The 19,595-nt window shown below is 36.9% G+C and overlaps 2 protein-coding genes across 2 annotated transcripts; one reads left to right on the forward strand and one right to left on the reverse strand.

Annotated features, from left to right (window-relative positions):
• The first annotated feature begins 9,191 nt into the window (after positions 1-9,191).
• Positions 9,192-12,843, forward strand: LOC105178857 (polyadenylate-binding protein 3). The gene is made up of 7 exons (XM_011102418.3): positions 9,192-9,643; positions 9,998-10,773; positions 10,896-10,973; positions 11,110-11,199; positions 11,713-12,000; positions 12,117-12,338; positions 12,434-12,843. The coding sequence occupies exons 1-7, from the start codon at positions 9,352-9,354 to the stop codon at positions 12,644-12,646; spliced, it is 1,959 nt and encodes a 652-aa protein (XP_011100720.1). The 5' UTR covers positions 9,192-9,351; the 3' UTR covers positions 12,647-12,843.
• A 1,131-nt stretch (positions 12,844-13,974) lies between these two features.
• Positions 13,975-15,508, reverse strand: LOC105178849 (uncharacterized). The gene is made up of 4 exons (XM_011102406.3): positions 15,338-15,508; positions 14,951-15,251; positions 14,715-14,870; positions 13,975-14,605 (listed from the first exon to the last, which is right to left on the reverse strand). The coding sequence occupies exons 1-4, from the start codon at positions 15,386-15,388 to the stop codon at positions 14,139-14,141; spliced, it is 975 nt and encodes a 324-aa protein (XP_011100708.1). The 5' UTR covers positions 15,389-15,508; the 3' UTR covers positions 13,975-14,138.
• Positions 15,509-19,595: the final 4,087 nt, after the last annotated feature.

Raw genomic sequence — 19,595 nt, forward strand, 5'->3', positions numbered from 1 at the left:
AAGACTCCAAAGTATCAAGGGAACAATATCAATCTAAAGACAAACATCAAGTGTGAAAAGAAAAACGAGAAGCATCACATTTCAAGCCCCTGGCTTAAAACCATCACTAGGGGCGTGCTAGAAAAAAATATCCCAACAGAGCAGAAGATTAAAATCGTCTCGTCCCTATTTCAAATGGGGGAAGAACAAGTAAAAGTAAGTAAAGTACAAGATTGCTCCATCCAACTGACTTAACAAGCAATCACATTACATCATCAGGTTTTTCCACACAAGCGGGGTTTTCTGCCTCTTTCTCAAGGGGAGCACCAACAGTAGGCATTAGGGTAGAAGGAGGAGTTGCATCAGTGGCCAGAGAAGGTCCTTCTTCATTCTCATCTGGGGCGCCTTCTCCCTGAGGATCCCCAGCTGTGGCATCAACTGCTACTTTGTATGGGGGATTCCTAATTTCTGCCTCAACCTCCCCCAACAAGTTATCTAAATCTCCTTCTACAAAAACTCAGCAAGAATCAGCACGATGCAAGAAGATGTAGAACCCCCTACTCACTACATTTAATTATCTCTATTTCATCCTTTCTTTAATTACAATTCATTTTATAACTAATTTCTTTTCAACCTGTAACATAAAATATTCTACTTTATCAATATATTATATAAACATCATAAAAGATTTTAGACATCGTAAAAAGTTTATTATTTACCCCACCTGATGTCTTTATATACATAACCTCGAGGGAATAGCATAATAGCCACAGTACACAATTTTAACACCACCCGACAAAATACTCAAATGTTTAACAACCAAATAGCCAAAACTCCGGCTTCAGATAACACGGCTGATCCACCTAATAAAGACCACGGCGCGACTTGAAGTTCGATGTGGCTAGTCAATGTGACCTATTTCCTGAAAAGTACGTGGCAAGGAATGAGCTGTCTACTTAATGAGTATAGCTAACCAGTCTATATATATACACAGAGACTGCAAGGTACGTACAATACAATCACATCAATTTAACAAATATTCGTCATGTAGGAACAACAGATATAAAGAATAACACATACCTACGACTGTACATCAATCCACGATACAATATTTAACGTTATGGCTTATTAACTGAGGGACCTACTTACTCTAATTGGAGTACATTAGTCAATGATTTTTGTCAGCCATCATCATCTCAGTCAACATCATATCATATGCAGCACAAGATACCAGTTGTATGTGATATCCCCACACACTCTACTCTAATGTGTAGCAATATCAACACAAGACATCACAACAAGCACGGTATCACCACACCACCCCAATTCTAGCTAACAGCACAGAATATTTCCCGCTACACGGAATACCCCGGTATCCTATGCATCATGGTACCTAGCTTAATTCATATAATTTTCATATTACATCATCGATCACATCATCATCAATCACATTATCGTAAATTATTAACTATGTTCCCGATTAGGTAAGCACCATCTTTTATTTTAATTCACAATCATCATTCTATTCTCTATAATAATTACCTCCTCAACAATAACTTCCCAATTTGATTTCATACACAATCAATCATACGATGATCACAAAATCATATCTCGCAAGTCCCATATCACAATCACATATATCACATAGTAACCATTTCACCGATAATAAGATAATCCAACAAGTAATCCACAACTAATTATATAAACAATCAATATACAAAATTCACGTATATAAATATAAATGCAAATTCACGATCAAATATAAGAAACCAATATATATAATATGTAATACCAAACATATCTATACTTATCTTAAATCCTAAAATGCTTCGATTTCACAAGGAATTACTCACCATTCTACGTTGTCGTCACGTTCTATAATAGAATATTATACATATAATCAATATATATAGAATATATAAACTTTAAATAAAATATTATATAATATTTGTATATTTTCCACCAATCTGTTAATATTTTATTTATATTGAAGTTCAACCTCTGTTCCCTTTTATTTTAAATAACTCCACTTTCTAAGCTTCTCAAACATATATTTAATTTATCAACTAACTCATAAGAATTCATTTAATCAAACCCCTTATATATTTATAACCATCGTTTTTAATATCATTCCTAAATTAGATTATTATTAAAACCTTATTTTCTTTTTTTAATAACATAATATTTTTTAAATATAATTTTCGAAACATTTCTATGAATTTTCTATCAATTTATCGTTGTCATACAATTTAATTAAATAATAATACATAGAATTATGTATTTGGTTAATCATTTCAATGGAATTGTTTAAATTAACTATAATAATTATTAAATCTAACAAATCTAATAATTTAATTAACCAAATATATCATTTTTATATCAAATGTGATATTTAATTTGATACTAATTTAAATAGCCAAATTAATAAAATGTTCCGATTAAATAGTAGATCGCTCAGTATAAATTTAATAAACGGACTAATTAAATAATATAATTATATAAATTATTAAAAATTAAAACATAAATTCTTACCCTCTTTTTCTTCTTCGCCTGAGAGAAATTGCAAATTTTCTGAAGTATGAATTTGTATATGTGTGTGTGTTTAAAAAAGAGGAAAGAGAGAGGTGAGGCGGTAGTGGGACCCCCACTCTCAACCCCCTCTCTCTCTCTCATTACATATATATTATTATTATTTATATTTATTACTATATATGTAATATTATTATTATTCTTATTATTATTTTATTTATTTAATTAAAGTTTTCTCAAAATACCCATTACGTCCTTTTTAATTTTTCTAATTAATATAATTTGCTCCCAAATATTATAACAAACCCCAATTTAATCCATTCAAGCTACATCCCAATTTCAATGTATAATTTATTTATAAATTTAAATTTCTAAATAATTACCAATTAGTCTCCCCATTATGTGAACAATTCTACGGACATCACCAAAAGAGGTATGAACAGAAGGCCAAAAAATGAACCAGCCTGAATTTGGGGGAAGGACTCCCTCTCTTGGAATGGAAGGTTAGACAAAAGGATTGGGCGCATTCAAAGCTGTGGCAAGATCAAGAAAGGAAGAGTCCTCTCCTGCAGGGGGTACCCTTGAGCCTAGAATTGCTCTTTGCAAGTTGTGAAGTCATGCTCAAAGAAGGGTCCCGCTATTTTGGCCACCTCCTGCTGATTCTCTATGGACCTCTTGAACTTCTTCAAGAGGCCTTCCAGTAGGCCTCCAAATAATTCTTGCCTTCCTTAAAATGGGGGAAGTCCATCACTGCCTTCTCCACCTCCTTCTTCGGTGCACTCTCATGACTGGCTGCTTTCTTCTGCAGTTTCCTCACCTTCCTCTCCAATTGTTGTCGGCGGCTCATCATCTCTTTCTTGGTCTCTCCCAGTTTGGCATTCTCATTTCCCAGGCTCTCTATCATATCCTCCAACTTTCGCTTTTGGGCGTCGTTTGGTGGAATAAGAGAAACCCCATCGGGCCTGGAAGAGAGTTCCTCACTGACAGAGGCGGCCTACGAAAAGCAAGAATCGTTAGAAAAATGCACACAAGGATGAAAACATAATATAGAAAGAATGGTACCTTGAAGATGTAGAGATACCCCATCCCTTCCAATTCCTCCTTTGAGAGAGGGGACAAGAGTTGTTTGTCCCCAGGAGATAGGGCCCCTTTCCTCAAATTCGTCACCAAGGAGGTGTTAGCTTTATCCTGATCGAGCAGGTAATGGCTGTGGAGGTAAACAGAAGATGCATGAGAAGGCCTGGGAGGGGTATCCATTTCTTCCTTGAAAGGAGGAGCAGGAGGAGGCATGAAGGAAGTACGGGAAGGAGGGACCACCATGGAACCCGTGCAAGGCTTCTTTGAGGAATTCCCAGCCACTGGACCAGGAGGAAAGGAGGAGGAAGGGCGTTTACCTCTCAAACCATTGGAGGTAGGAGCACCCTTGGAAGACATTGGAGAAGGAGTCCCCCAGCACGACCCCCCATTACGTGATCCCTCATAAGCTTGTTGAACATTATGTTCTCTGCACACATATAAGGAGGATAAGTGCTTCAAGAAAGCATAAAGAATGAAAGGCGATGACAGACAAAAATAAAGAAATAAAATATCCAAGGAATCCCCCAAGGGGTCTGTTTTAAGGGCCAGCCCGAAGTGCCCCAACAGCCTCTCATCAATTAAAGACCGACAATCATAAGGGGATGCATTCAACTTTTTCAACAAGGAGGATAAGGCCGCTGTCCTTGGTCCCGCATGTACAGGGGGAGGGGGCTCGATGATCTATTATTTTGGGAAAGACCAAGCATGAGGAGGGAGGACAAAAAAATAACTATTCTTTCAATGTTTGGGAGGATGAGGATAGAAGAACCCTTTTTTGGACTTTTTGAAACGATACCATTTAGCAAAGAGATGAGCAGTTATAGGATGACTATGGAAATGAAGAACTATAAAAAAACTGGCCAAAACCTTAAAAGAATTTGGAGCCAACTAATTTAGAGGAACTTGAAAAATATGTGCAACCTCAGAATAAAAAAGAGGAATAGGAAAACATAGACCCGATCGGAGTTGGACAGCAAAAAAATATAAACAATTACGAAGGGATGGAAAGGGGTACTTGTCGGGAAGGGGGTATATACAACGAAAGCAGGAGGGACATGGAATTCTTGAAGGAGCTGGTCTGTGAGGATGTTCGCAGGGTGGAAAGCCCTCAGTCTGTTGGCGAAGAGGAGCCCTCTCCTCCTCTCCCTCCTCCACTAGAGGGACTACTCCCTCCTCTTCTCATGAAGGAGACCCAGACACTTTATCCTCAGAGGAGGACTCAGGAGTCCCTGCCTCCTCAAATGGGGACCTTACCCTCTCCTCCTCAAGGGAAGAACCCTCCCCTTTGTTCTCCCCCTCTTCCTCGTCCGTGTCCTCATCATTAAATGGCGGGCAGCAGAGGTAGCCTGCCTCAGGCTCCTCCTCTAGCCCTTTCTAAAACAAGGCAAAATAGGGTCCGCCCTCTTGGAAGTTGCCTCCGAGGGATCATTGTTGAAGAAGATCTCTTTGAGAAAGTGCACAGACGCACTGGAAGAAGACATTTTTCGAAAGACGTATGAAACTCTAAGGAAACTAAGAGAAAATACTTACAAACTAAGAGGAAGACTAGAGGGAAATCCTAGTGCTTCAAAGAAAACTTTTTGAAAGAGGAGGAGGGAGGAAATCGAAAGGCTGCTAATGGAGGAGTTCTTAACTCAGGTCCTTGATAACCGCTAGAGTGAGGGTGGTTACCACGCGCGTGGAAATAGGTTACCAGACGTGGGTGCTGCAGTTGCCTAAATAACGCGCCCCCCTGCCATAATTACGGCCGTCAAATCGGCCTGACAAAAAGCTGAGAATACACTTTCCCCAAGAGTCTGCAGGAGGTCACGAGAAAAGCCGGCACTAGGCTAGTGAAGACGGGTCCCTCCTTCCTAGGTTATAAGGAGCCCTACTTCAAAGAGTTAGGAAACATCTTCCTTCTTTACAGACGGCTCCTACTCTAAGGAGTCAGGAGGCATCCTTCCTCCTTAGAGTGGGGGGACTAAATGAAGGGTCTAGGCCAAAAGAAATTGGCCCAAGTCAGGCCCGCTAGCCTAGGAGAGAGTTCGCCCACCCAATGGTGCTGAGCTTAGCTTAGGAAGAAAGCACCCTGCAGCAGGTTCGGCCCAAAAGGGAAGCCCACTAGGTTAAGCCCAAGAAGGAGCCCACCACATCGGTATTTGTCCAAGAAAGAAGCATGCCTCATCAAGATTAGACCAAGAAGGAGGCCCAGTACGAAGGCCTACAACACCTTCCCAAAGCCGGTCCAAAAGAAGGAAGGTACCCTCAAAAAACTGGACTCCTCAGCCTAGGAAGCCTCCTTGCAAAGGCAAGAGTCTTCATGAAGAACGAGTTCTCCCTTATCCAAAGACGTGTTGCTCAAAAAAGGGATAAGATGCGATCTTATCCACCAAAATCCTGTCTTCCTTCTCAGATACACAACTCTCTCTAGAGTCCCTGCGAAGAGGGGCTCCTCCTCTATAAATATGGGTGGCACCCCTCAATAGACCACCCCTCAACATTCTGAGAAGTCTCTCGCTGCTACTCTGCCATTCTAAAATTTGTGATCTTACTTACGAAATCCTTATTTCTACCACGATTTCTCGTTATAATTTATTTTTATATTTATTTTTATTAAATCCGGACTAACTTAAGCATCGAAGTACTAACGTGTTGTTTTGCATGTCCCTAAAGTGCTTTCACCAATTAGCCCAAATCCGACATCAAGATCCAAGGACTCTGGACTCGTGCTAAAATCGCACGCATCAAAAATATTAAATAAAAAACTCATAATATTATAAATAAAAAATAATAACCACTAATTAATTAATTATATTATTAAATATAATATAAAAAAATAAAAAAATAATAATAAAGGTGCCAAGTCGTTAGTAGCACTAATACACCCGCACTTTAAAAAAATTCAAAAAATAGGGAGTTGTTAGTAGCACTATCGATTCTCCTCAGTCTTGCAACTATATCCTATTTTGGGGTATAGTTGTAATTTTTTTATATATAGTATTGTAAAAATAACTCTAAAAATACTCATATGAATACTTTCCACCCTAAATATTAAAATTTTATTTTTTATATTTTGTTTTTTAATCACCACAATCACACGTCCAATCATAACGGGACTAGCAATCTAACCACATTTAGTGCAGGTACGTGATTTAAACTCTTATTATATTCATTGATTTTGAATGAGAGTGAATAAAAACAAAAACTAATAATTGATCAAAATTAATAAAATGGATTAAGTTTAAATGTGTGTGGATAAAAAATTATTTATAGAAATGATTAATCGAAAAAAATAATTATTTTTTAAAAAATTAAGCAATTTATATCCTGAACCCTTCATATTTTATCAATTGAATTCATTATATTAAAATTTGAGCCTCAATAAATAATATGAAAAATTACAACGAGTTTCTCTAAAAAATTTTATAATTACAAAATACCTTTCTAATTTTAATGATTATCCAACGATTATCTAATCTGTTAGTCTCCTTTGGCATTCTATCTATTTTTTTTCAGTAAATTGACCAAAATGCTTTTTTGGTCTATGAATTATAATGGTATTTATTTTTTAAATTTTTTTATAAACTAAGTGAATAATTTTTTTAAATTATTCATTCACCTCATCTGATTTTTTATAATTTTAAATTAAAAAATAATAATAATACAAAAAAGACAAAATTGAAAATTTCATTAAAGGAATCGAATCAGCATGGGAACACGGCTGAAATGTAAAAAATACAAAATTAAAAGCAAATAATGCATAAAAATCAAGATCAAGGAGCGTACCTTGATTTTTTCGGATATTCGATGTATTAAACATATGAAAAAAAAAAAGAAAGAAAGAAAAAATCGAGTGCATAACACTTGTTTTCTCATCCAATCGGCAACACACGTAGATCTCCTCTCCTATGTTCGGTCGTGCAAAGCCTCAACATAGAGACTCTCTAAATGCGTCCATACCAAATTTTCTTGAGATGGAGCGACGAATTTTTCCTTGAAAAAATGGAGAAAAACGGCTAGGGTTAGTCTAAAGAAGATTGAGAAGAAATGGAATGAAGAGAAAAAGAATAGGAAAACCTCTACACTGTGTTTGGTTTTATGTTTTCGTATTTTTCAAAACGAGACAAAACACAATCAATATTTATTTTTGTGTTTTTACACTTTATTTGTGTATTTTTTCATTTTTCAACTTTTTATGTATAATATATATACACTTATATATATAATATAAAAGAGACATAATTTGACAATAAATTGTGATTTTTGTCTAAAAAAAATACAATATTAAGCATACAATATTTATATATATAAAAAAGATATAATTTTATAATAAACAGTGATTTTTGTGTCTCAAATTCCAACATCAAACCTACACCACTTATTTTAAAATATTTAAAATTACCTCAAAATACAAATTGAAACATGTCATCTATTTTCAACATACACTTATTCATCTCTATTTTTCTCTCTCTATCTCCAAAACACAGAACAAAATACTCAAACCATAAATCCAAACACTATATTATTCTTTTAGCGAACTTACATATCTCCACCAACTTTCCGTAATCTATCCACTACTCTATATATCTGCATTATGCACGTTTTTCCTCACTTCAAAACAAGGTAAATTGACCTAAACGATGTCAACGTGGGTTGAGGTTTCCTTGCACTTTGATCGGGCTCGATTAATTTGTCCAATAATTGAATCCATATATTATTTCTTGTTGGATTTATTATTTAATTTAATTAAATAAAATACCCAACAAGAAAAACTTAAGTGAATATTTAATCTAATCAAACCAGTTTAATTAATTAAGCCCGAAATAAATAATTAGTCTAACCAATTATTTCTAACACAAATCTAATTAATGAATCCAAACCACTAAGGCCTCATTTACTTCTCTGGACTGGGCCAGGTATTTGGCTCAATCTTTGTTTTGATGTTCGTCCAACGTTAGTAGTAAGCACAACAAACACTTAAGTCATTCACGAATATTTATTTTATTCATCATAATAATATTATTTTAATAAAGATTGACGAATAGTAGTTAATTCAATCGATTTTCTAGTCATTTATTCTAATATTTCAGACATTTATTTAAAAATTACATAATTTTATAAAATATCAGTAATATTGATAATTTTTTAAATAATAAAAAAATATTCAAAATTATATTAAATTTCAGAAAAAAAAAAAGTCGTTGTAGTTTACTATAAATGATATTGAGAGTAAAAAGACAATATTTTGTGTACTATATATTTCTTAATTAATTGATGAAAACCAAAGGAAAGCGCACGTGCGGAATGCAAGAAAACAAAACCCGAATGCCACGTCACACGTGCCGCATCACAAACGTCGCAGTTCTTTACTTTGAACCGGTTCACAACGATATCCCCACCCAAGCAACTGTAATCGTCTAGAATCTCAACCCCCTCTACACCCAACACAAGGGTGGTACCTTCCGAACTCTGAACTACTATCTATAAAATACTCAACGGTCAAACCCGAAGTACAACTCGTTTAAATCCTAACTGAGAACAGACGGGTTTTCCTTCTCAACTCTTGCCATCTATATATAAAGCGGCGACAGGCAATCACTTTCTTCTCTTACCTTTCTCTCCTCTCATCACTCAGATTCTCAGAGAGGGATAGAGATACACATTGTGTGCGTATATAGCGATAGATATAAGGATTATATACGTATATAACTATACGTATTTTTCTACATTACTACTTCCAATTATTGATCTTGATTGTTTGATTGAGTTATTTTTCGGATTCACATGGCGGCGATGGCGGTTCCCCCAGTGGCGATGCAGGCGCAGTCGGTTGGGAGTTTGGTGGCAGCCGTTCCGCCTCTGAATCAGGGTGCAGTGGTTGGAGGAGGAGCGGCGGGGGTAATGTTCCCGAACTCGGCGCTGTATGTAGGTGATCTGGAGGCGACGGTGGATGAGAACAAACTGTATGATCTGTTTAGTCAGGTGGCGCCGGTGGTTTCCGTTAGGGTTTGCAGGGATCAGACTCGTCGTTCCTCGCTCGGATACGGCTATGTCAATTTTAACACTCCTATGGAAGGTGATCATCATTGATCAAATCTATGTTCTATTTGTTTTTCTTTTCTGATTATTGTTGTTTATTTCGTTTTGTGTTAAAACGTGGTTGCATGCATGTGAAATTGTACTTTATGTTGGAATTTTGTGTTTTTAGAGTAATTACAATTTGAGTGAGTTGTTGAAGTAATTATTTTGATACGATAATCTCTTTACTTCAATTTTTTTTTTCTCTATTCTGAATTTCAATTTTTTTATGTCCGTGTGTTGTGTCCCTGAATATACTAACATTGTGGCAACAATGACAATCTATTGATACTTTTTTGCAGATTTTCATTATGAATCTGTTTCTTAATTATTTCATGTTGACATTATGCAGCTTCTAATGCGAGGGATGTTTTGAACTTTACCCCTGTCAATGGAAAGCCTATAAGGATTATGTTTTCTCATAGAGATCCTAGCCTCAGGAAAAGTGGATATGCTAATCTGTTCATTAAGAACTTGGATCCTTCAATAGACCATAAGGCACTTTATGAAACTTTTTCTGCCTTTGGAAATGTGCTTTCTTGCAAGGTTGCTGTGGACACTAATGAAAATTCAAAGGGCTACGGGTTCGTGCAGTTTGATAAGGAGGAAGCTGCACAAACTGCAATCAAGCGATTAAACGGCATGCTGATAAATGATAAGCAGGTCTATGTTGGTACTTTTGTTCGTCGACAAGAAAGGAATCAAGCAAAAGGATCTCCAAGATTTACGAATGTTTATGTGAAAAACCTTTCTGAAAGTACTACTGAGGAGAACCTTAAGAAAATGTTTGAAAAGTTTGGTCCTATCACTAGTGCAGTAATTATGAAAGATCCAAATGGCAGATCCAGATGCTTTGGCTTCATTAATTTCGAAACTTTTGATGCTGCAGCTGCTGCAGTTGAGAATTTGAATGGATCCTCATTAGACGACAAGGTACTGTATGTTGGAAAAGCTGAAAAGAAAGCTGAAAGGGAGGCAGAGTTGAAAGCCAAATTTGAACGGGAGAGAAGCAGTAGATTTGAGAAATTAAAAGGCGCTAACTTGTACTTGAAAAACCTTGAAGATAGCATAAGTGATGAAAAGCTGAAAGAGTTATTCTCAGAGTTTGGAACCATTACGTCATGCAAGGTATCGGACATTGTATTTTTGCTGAGAGTAGTTTCTATTTACGAATGATATCTAATATTAACAACTTTTTCGTTTTTACTCTATTATCACCTTTTTTTACTTCTTGTTGTTATGTTCTTTAGCTCATGCGTGATCCAAATGGAGTGAGCAAGGGCGCAGGTTTCGTGGCCTTTTCCACCCCTGAAGAAGCTACAAAAGCTGTAAGATACATTTCTGCTTTTGGATTTTCAATTTCTAAGTCTCCGCGTCCTTGCTTTTTCTGGTGAGGTTTGTTTTCATGAGTTCTTCCTATTTTATATGTTGAAAGCCATTTATGTTATGTTTTAATACTTACAGTTGAATGAAATGAATGGGAAGATGATAGGAAGAAAACCGTTATATGTTGCAGTAGCTCAACGCAAAGAAGAAAGGAAGGCTTGGCTGCAGGTGATGCCTTGGCTTTTCCTTGATGTCATTCATTTGTATTAAGAACACTACGTACGTAAAATCAATACAATAAGGAAAGTTTTGTTCTAATCATTTCTATATTATACCATCTGTGGTAAAAATAATATGTGTTCACCTTTTGTTTCCAATTGCATCTTCTGTTACTTATTGTAATTATAAATTTGCATAGACTTGTAATTATAAATTTGCATAGACATGTATGTGTCTACGCTTGTATTCATGGTTATACATCATGACTTCTTTACGATTAAAGTTTCTTAAGGATGGTGTTTAGATGATGGGCTTATTTTTTGTGCTTCTAGAGCATCGAAATCTTCTACTCTGTTGTTTTGTGCTTCTTGAGCATTGAAATCCTCCACTTCTTTGAGTGTTTGGCCTATAAAATTTCAAAAGAACCCTCTTAGCTTTTCCATGGTAGCATATGAGCTTGAGTTTGTGAGGCTGCATGACATTTGTTTGTAGCTTCATAATAACATTTTTTTTTCTGTCCAGGCACATTTCGCTCAGATGCGAACACCTGGTACAGTGTCACCTTTGCCAGGAATTCCGGGATTTCACACCAGCGCACCAAGACTTGCTCATCAGCAGCTTTATTTCGGCCAGGTTGGTCCTGGACTTATCCCTCAAGCTCCTGCATATGGATTTCAGCAGCAGTTGCCTGGACTACAGTCAGGTGTTCCGTCCAATTTTGTCATGCCATACCAACTTCAGCGACAAGGTCAGTCTGGACAGCGAATGGGTTCAAGAAGAGGTGGAAATCCTCAACAGCAGCAACAACAGGTTCGTCATGTTTGCTAACTTCGCACTTGGGAAATGTATATCCATTCGATGTTTATCATTTCTTATGGACTATATGGCCGTATCTCTAATGACGAAGCATTAATGGTCTGATGCAGCGCAACTCAAATCAAGGCCTGAATAGATACATGGCAAATCCACGAAACGGTGCCAATCCATCAGTGGTTCCTCAAGGTCTAATGGGGCCAATGGTGCCACTGCCTCTCGACTCATCTGCAGTTCCAGGAACTACTGCCTTGGAGATGCCGCTCTCAGTTCCGTTATCCAGATCAACACTCGCTTCAGCTTTGGCTTCTGCTACTCCAGAGAATCAGCGCATGGTTAGTCCAATTTTCGTCTGTTCTTTGCAACCATGAATATATTACACTGTGGTTATCCATTCTTAAACTTGACGAGCTATGCTTAAATTGTGCAGATGCTAGGCGAACAGCTTTATCCACTTGTGGAACGACTCGAGCCCAATCATACAGGAAAGGTAACCGGGATGCTGCTAGAGATGGACCAAACAGAGGTGCTTCACCTCATCGAGTCTCCCGATGCACTAAAGAAGAAAGTCGTAGAGGCTATGGATGTGCTTCGTCTAGCAGCGTCGGGCTCCGCCATTGGTGATCAACTCACCTCCTCTTAAGCTTCTAAGGGTGCTTTTTATTCTATTTGCTCGGATTTATGTCCGAGAATGAATTTATTTTGTAGGCTTTGAGCTAATGTTAGAGTTATTCTTCGAAAATTTGGGTCCCTTTTCAGTTGTGTTCAGTGACTAGACGTTGTATTTATGTTCTTTTCAATTCTTTTGGACTCAAAAGTTATTTAGAAAATAAATGAAGAATTAATGGCTTATTTGTCTCGTTTCGTGATGCTGTTTGTCAATCATCTTTTAAACGGTGAAAAAATTAGCTCAAATTGGTTGAATTGCCACCCCAAATAGCAATACAACTTCTCCCCATGTGTAATTCGTGGTCTCATCGAACAACATCTTGCTTCTTGTTGATAAGAGTAAAATTTGAGAAAAAGAACCAGATGTATCAAAAAACTTCAGGAATGTATTTTTCATATAACGAATCACCGAGTATACTTGGTCTCTAGGAAGAGTTGAATAGGACTGAAATACTACAAATTATATGCCTGTAGTATAGTTGTCAATGAATGTGATCCGAAGAAGGTTTGTGATCCCAAAGACCAGGACAATTATAGCTTGGGAATCAAATGGTCGAAACCTTGAGCAGTCAAAGAGCAACAGAAAGACGGTGAAATGTATTCAAACTACTAAATTATAAGAATATACAATGGATTTGTTTGGTGATACTTCAACTCGTTATCATTGGATTTTGACTTCCCATTTCAAGCATTTCTTCCAAAAGGATTTATTTTCATTTTCACTAACAATTATATAGTTTTTTTTTTCCACCACATTTATAACATCATACACTTGAGTATTACTTGCGGACATATAATCAAATGGATATAACTTTAAAAATGAAAATCAATATAGTAAAAGTGAAAATCGAGGATAATATAATAGAATAATTGGTAGTTAAAAATTAGCATGGATCATTTAAAATTAATAAGTAATTATATTGGTACGAATATTTAAGAGTATAATTGGTATTTTAAAACTTGACGATGCAGAATGAGGAATGATTTTTTTATATATATTAGATAGAAATAGATGACACAACTATTTAGTTAGCTTTTATAATTTTCTATTCAACTTTGTTTTTGTATATATGCTGACATTAAAGTTTGCTTCATAATGTCAAAACAAAGGAATTTCTTATATTATAGTCTCAAGTGCATAGTGAACTATATAGCTACCTATTTACAAAAATTACATATTTCAAAATAAACTCAAAAAAATTTAAAATTCTATAAATGAATTTAAACCATTCATCTGTTTTGCATAAAATTTTGTTTCAATAAAAAGTCTAAGTTTTAAGGTTTTAAATTAATACACTTAACTTAAGATCTTGTCAAAATATAAATTCAAAAATAACAATAATGTTTACACATGTAATTTTCAAATAAATAATGTATAATGAGATTGCAGAGTGAACTGATGAAGCATCATATATGTAATTCAACCACTCACAGTCTGATCTAATGGAGAAGGGAAAACAAGAAGCTCAGAGGAAATCAGGGTGGATATCATCTTCTACTCTTTCATCGTTCAGGATTGACTCGAACAAGTCGTTGTTCTGTTCGCTAACACCATCCCATGAGTCTCCTCTCCCTCTTGTCTCCAAGAGGTAGTCGTCTTCCTCAGTTATGAAGCTGCTCCACTTAGAAACTGGTCCCTTTTCTGCTGTTGGTGTCCCATTTGCATAATTGTTGTCATCTTGTGCAATGTAACCGTTCCACTTTGAAATTGATCTCTTTGCCCCTTTTACTGGTTGTTGTAAACATGGCTCCTCCATATCCATGTTAGCTGCATTGCTGTTGTTTTCTTGAATTTGTGCTCTCAATTGGTTCCATTTCAAAGCTTTCTCTGATGTATGTAACGTGATAGCTTGGTCATCAGGAAAAATGTCTTGATGTCTCTTCTTGGAAGTTCTTCCACAAGATGTTTGTTGAATTTCAGTGTACTGTATACCTGCACTTAACCAAATCTCAATCATCCATTCCTTAAAAAGAAATTCTCGGTTCTTAGTATATTTCAGTGTTACCAATAAGCATCCAATTTCGACTGGAAGTGAATTTACCTTGAGAATGATCATTTTGATGCCTTTTGGCATTGTTTCTGTTCAGAAACAGTGGCTTGAAACGCTTTTCTGCCCCATCTCCACTGGAAGAATAGCCCTTCAATTTCGGTTTCTTGAACAGGGCCTTGGGCATCTCTGTCACGACAATCTCCTCCACTGCTCACCCCAAATCCAACATCAGAATCCACAAAACATTTCTAAAAGAATTCAGAATCTTTAGCAATTTTATCAAACACCTTCCGACAGCGTTCTATCTTCATCGTATTTTGTGCAATGTTCCTCCTGATCATCAACGTACTCTGTCCAATCGTTCCTTTTCTTCGTCCTCTTCTGATCATCGATGGGAGAATTGATAGTTTCCGTTTCTTCCAAGAGAAACTGTTTCTGGTCGGATAATTCTCGAGACATGTTGAAATTCTGGACGAAGTGGCGCACGTCCTTGGCCATGGAACCCTGAGCAAACACCTTCCGCACAGATTGCTTCTCATCGCACACCACGCAGCTCCACCTTTTGCTGCTCTTTTTCTCCTGCTTCACCTGCACTCTCATTCCAATAATTGCATTTCAACACATACAAAAACTCATTAATTTTCAGAAACATACACAAACACAGAGATTATTGCCTGCATGGTAGAGCATTGGAAACACTGAACGGCTATGAAGGTCGCAGGCATTTCTGCTTTCACTGGTCTTCTCTCCGTGCTCGTTCGCGAGAGAAAGATTCGGCCACGAACTCCCCCAATTCGGCGGAAAAAAGGGTTTTGCTTTCCCGAAATGAATTTCCGGAGCGCGCTCTTCTCTTTAATTCTCGAAATCCGGGTTACGGGTTTACAGTTATAGTTTTTTATCACGGGTCCAGTTTCAGTTGGGCCATATTGAGCTTTGGCCCAACTCAAATGGGCTGGGCTCGCACTGAAGCTTTTAACTACTCAGCCTTTCAGTTTTGGGTTTGGAATATTACCTATTTTGAGCTCTGTTATTATAGGTGTTCGTTCGGTGATAACCCTACTCAATTTTGGTGATAAAAGTAAAAGTATAAGACATGTTTGAAAGTGTCAAACATGTCTAACACTTTTAGCTTGTTATTTAAAAGAATATACCTATATTTATGTATAAATAAATAGGTATTAAGTTCGATATAGTTAATCAGTACTCAAAATCGTAACCAAACCTAATACTAAGTTTTTTTTTTTAGAAAAAATCATACTAGATGCCTCCCTCAAATAACTTTTCTCAAAGTCCAGGAGCAAGGTAGTGGTCCCCACTACGGGATTCCAGTAGGCCAAACCCTATTGGGGCGAGAGCAAGGTGTAAAACCCATAAACTATTTTCTTTTTCTAACTTGGCAGACCCAAGAAACACATCTCTTCTTTCTATTGTAGACTTCGTTGTTCCACCTCCAAGACAAGCAGTAGGGGAACTACCTGGCTCCATCCAGCTTTCGATCCACAACCCTACATGCTATCGTCAATCCACTTCTCATTGAGCAACTTAACAGTTTATCGTGGAGACAATCAATGCAACTCTCTCAGGCTCACAGGCTAGCAGAGCAAGACAATCTTCCCAACAAAAAAAAAAAACAAGAGCAGAGCACCTAGTGAGCAAAGAATAAAAAAGCAGGGCCCTACTGGTCTCTAAAAGGACGAATCGCTACCTATCGAGCATACCAACAAAGAGATGGGTTCTTTATGGATCCCCCAAGAGCTGGCACTCTCTCATAAAGAGGATAATGGAACTTTGCCAAGGGATAAAGAAGGAAGTCCCACTCCTGGAGCGTGGTATTTCCATCAACGCTGATATCATGACAGAGGAGCTCCCTACTCATTTTAGGGCGCCCTCGCAGCCTACAATGGCAATACCAACACTATTAAGCATACCCATAAGTTTGAAAATCCAGCACTACTGTACATATATACTAATTGTATTAAATGTTGTTTATTTCTTACTACACTAACCAATCTTGCTTAATAATGGTTCAAAGTTGAATTAATTAGATCTTTTGCAAAATTTAGTGCCCTTTTTCTATTCCAGTTTGCTAGCAGTAGGAAGTGCCGAAAATTGGGCCATCAACCTCTTTGGAGTGAAGCAGGAGGAAAATGATATATTGAAGGCTTATGTTGAGTGCTTCACCAAGGCATCCTAGAGGTTTCGCCACGCACCCGTAAGTACTAATTAGTGCCGTCACACAAGGGCTTCACGGGGGACCTCTCTTCAAATCCCTGTCCAAGAAGCCTACTCCCGACTTCTACAACCTACTAGCTCAGGTAGACAGGTACATAAATTTAGAAGATTCCGAGTTGAAGAAGAAGGATAATCAGCACAACAAAGGAGGGATAATGAAGGACCCTCCTCCCGTAGGAGCAGGGCAACCTAGAGGACTATTTGATCCCCTTGGTTCCAAGAATAAGCATTTCAACCCATCATAACCATTCCAGCACGGATGCTCATGGCATAGATCGATTCTCTGCCCTGCAGTGGCCCAAGGGTTCCAAGGAAGAATCCAACATCCTAAATCTAAATATTTTTGCAATTACCACAGGGAGTATAGGCGCAATACCAACAAGTGGGCCAGCTAAGGCAGGAGATAGAGCAGCTAATCCAAGTTGGGTACCTTACAGATTGCATTAATACAGATTGAAGATGAGAGCAAAGCAGGAGCACTCCCCCCAACTGGCGTAGAAGCAAGGAGATGATTGCAGATCCCCACAAAAGGAGGCACAAAAAGGGATAAGGCTCTTGTCGAAAAGCAGAGCCCGAAAAACACCCTAGCTAAAGGCGTGATCCACATAATAGTAGGAAAACCTACTGATGGGGGACTCCAGGAAGGCCAAACGTACGCATGCTCGCGTTATGCCAAAACAGTTATGGAAATTGATTGCAAGTAGCAGAAAGGGATTCTATGATCCACTTTAGACCTGCTGACACACAAGGAGTTCACTTACCACACAATGATATTCTTGTTATTTGATGGGTATCAAATCCACCAAAAATAATTCCTACGAATACTTTTGTAGAAGTGTGAGTAGGATGGAATCCACAGGGATTGGTTTTAAATTAGTTCCCTCAAAATAAGAGTAATTAGGGGGGTTATGATTGTGAAGAAGAATAAAAATAAAAACTAAATTTAACTAAAAAGCTAATAAAATTAGAAGAGGTAAATATAAGATAAAAGTATTCCAGTTAAAGATAGGATCATGCTTAATTCCACGGTCGATCATAGATGCAAAGATAACAATCATTCATGAAAGAGAAATTGGTTATGGCCATTGGTACGACCTAACGACCTCACCTTTCCTTACCTTGTGGATAGTCAAGGAACGTCCGTTGACTAAATCCCTAATCAGTAAACAACCTTGGGAATGTTCTCAAGATTTAATTTACTGACAGCATTAAGAACTAGAAAGGCCCAATTCTAACCAATAAATTCCTACGAGAATTTATTTAAGTTAGATTGTGCATTCCCTACAACATAATCGAAAACTTCTACATAATCAATTATGCTATGTTACCACTAGTTATTGAACTAAACAAACAATTACGGATTTGTAAATTCAATTGGCCAGGAAATATTCTTGATAATGAACAACGATACCTATCATTCATAAATCAGATTATTTGTAATAAAAGCACAAAGAACAACACAAATATCAATATGACTAAAAGTAGAAAGCATAAATTAGATCTCACAATTCATTAATTTAAGCATTCACCAAGTCTTCAATGGGAATGAGAGAACTAGCTAGACATGCTCATGGAAGAACGCATGAAAAGCAAAGTAAGAAAATATCATAAAAACGTAGAGATCTCAAGAGTTCAAAAGTTGACTCTTAAAGTGAATTACATCACATATATATAATAACTAGATACCTAATTCTATTAGGATTAAAAGTAGATTCCTAATTGAACTAAAAAGACTTATGGAAATAAAATTATAATCCTAGTTAAACTCCTCATTCATGAAAAAGGTAGTCCAAACAGCTCCAAATTCTTGCCAAAAATTGAGTTTGAGTCTTGTCCGAATTTTCATTTTGGTGCTTTTCTTCATTTTCCATTTTATCCTAATGCTGCAAAATAATATTAATTAGGAGCATTTTGGTCATAAAATAGGTCAAAATATCACATGAAATAAGCAAAAATGCGATCCTATCAAATATCCCTCCACTGAACCCTTTGCTCATCCTTGATGCAAAGAAATAAAGATAAAATAGGTTCAAGAATTTCATTCCAAACTTTATGGATCGCAGAAGAAAGTACCCAAGCGAAAACTAGTTCAATGTTCAAAGAATGGGACACCATATGATAAAAGACAACTCAACAAGCTTCAAACAAGTTTTCACAAGATGATTTTCATAAAAAAACTAAGCATGGAGAACAAGTAGACTATGCTCTCATATCTCCCAATCTCTCAAGTGTTTTTGGTTGTTGAGTGTTTCACTCAAATGCTTATGAAAATGCTTCATCTTAGGCTTGATTATGCACCAAAATCTTCACCACTTATAAATATACACATACTTGAATCAAGAGGTCTTATATTTTGGTTGTAATGGGGCTTTGGTTTAGGGGTAGGAAGAATAAGGAAAAATGAGGTGAAAATTCAAAAAACTAAATTAGAGCACCAAGTGATAGATGTAAGAATCCAAACTTCTCAAAATTGATTTATCTCATGCTCTATTTTCATGTCTCAAGCAATAGGTTTTCAATCTGGGAGAATTCTCTTTTTCGAGGACTTATCCTTAGTAGGGCGAGGGGTCCCAACTCATGTAGTAGGGTGAGGAGAAATTGACACAGCTAAACCAAAAGAGCTTTTAACCCTTTTGGGGGGTGTTGGCAGCGGATCAGTAGGATACTTGCCTTTGGAATCCCCTATAGAAGCAGAATTGG

Source organism: Sesamum indicum, linkage group LG2 (genome assembly GCF_026168435.1).
Source record: "Sesamum indicum cultivar Baizhima isolate 11 linkage group LG2, ASM2616843v1, whole genome shotgun sequence".
Taxonomy (NCBI): Eukaryota; Viridiplantae; Streptophyta; class Magnoliopsida; order Lamiales; family Pedaliaceae; genus Sesamum; species Sesamum indicum.

Excerpts from the sequence above, each read along its gene's own strand:
- LOC105178849 (XM_011102406.3), bottom strand. The coding sequence starts at position 15,388 with ATGCCTGCGACCTTCATAGCCGTTCAGTGTTTCCAATGCTCTACCATG. Across the intron at positions 14,871-14,950 it reads AGATAGAACGCTGTCGGAAG|TGGAGGAGATTGTCGTGACA; the intron begins GTGTTTGATAAA and ends TGGGGTGAGCAG. Across the intron at positions 14,606-14,714 it reads TCAAAATGATCATTCTCAAG|GTATACAGTACACTGAAATT; the intron begins GTAAATTCACTT and ends GGTTAAGTGCAG.
- LOC105178857 (XM_011102418.3), top strand. The coding sequence starts at position 9,352 with ATGGCGGCGATGGCGGTTCCCCCAGTGGCGATGCAGGCGCAGTCGGTT. Across the intron at positions 11,200-11,712 it reads AAAGGAAGGCTTGGCTGCAG|GCACATTTCGCTCAGATGCG; the intron begins GTGATGCCTTGG and ends TTTTCTGTCCAG. Across the intron at positions 12,001-12,116 it reads CTCAACAGCAGCAACAACAG|CGCAACTCAAATCAAGGCCT; the intron begins GTTCGTCATGTT and ends GGTCTGATGCAG.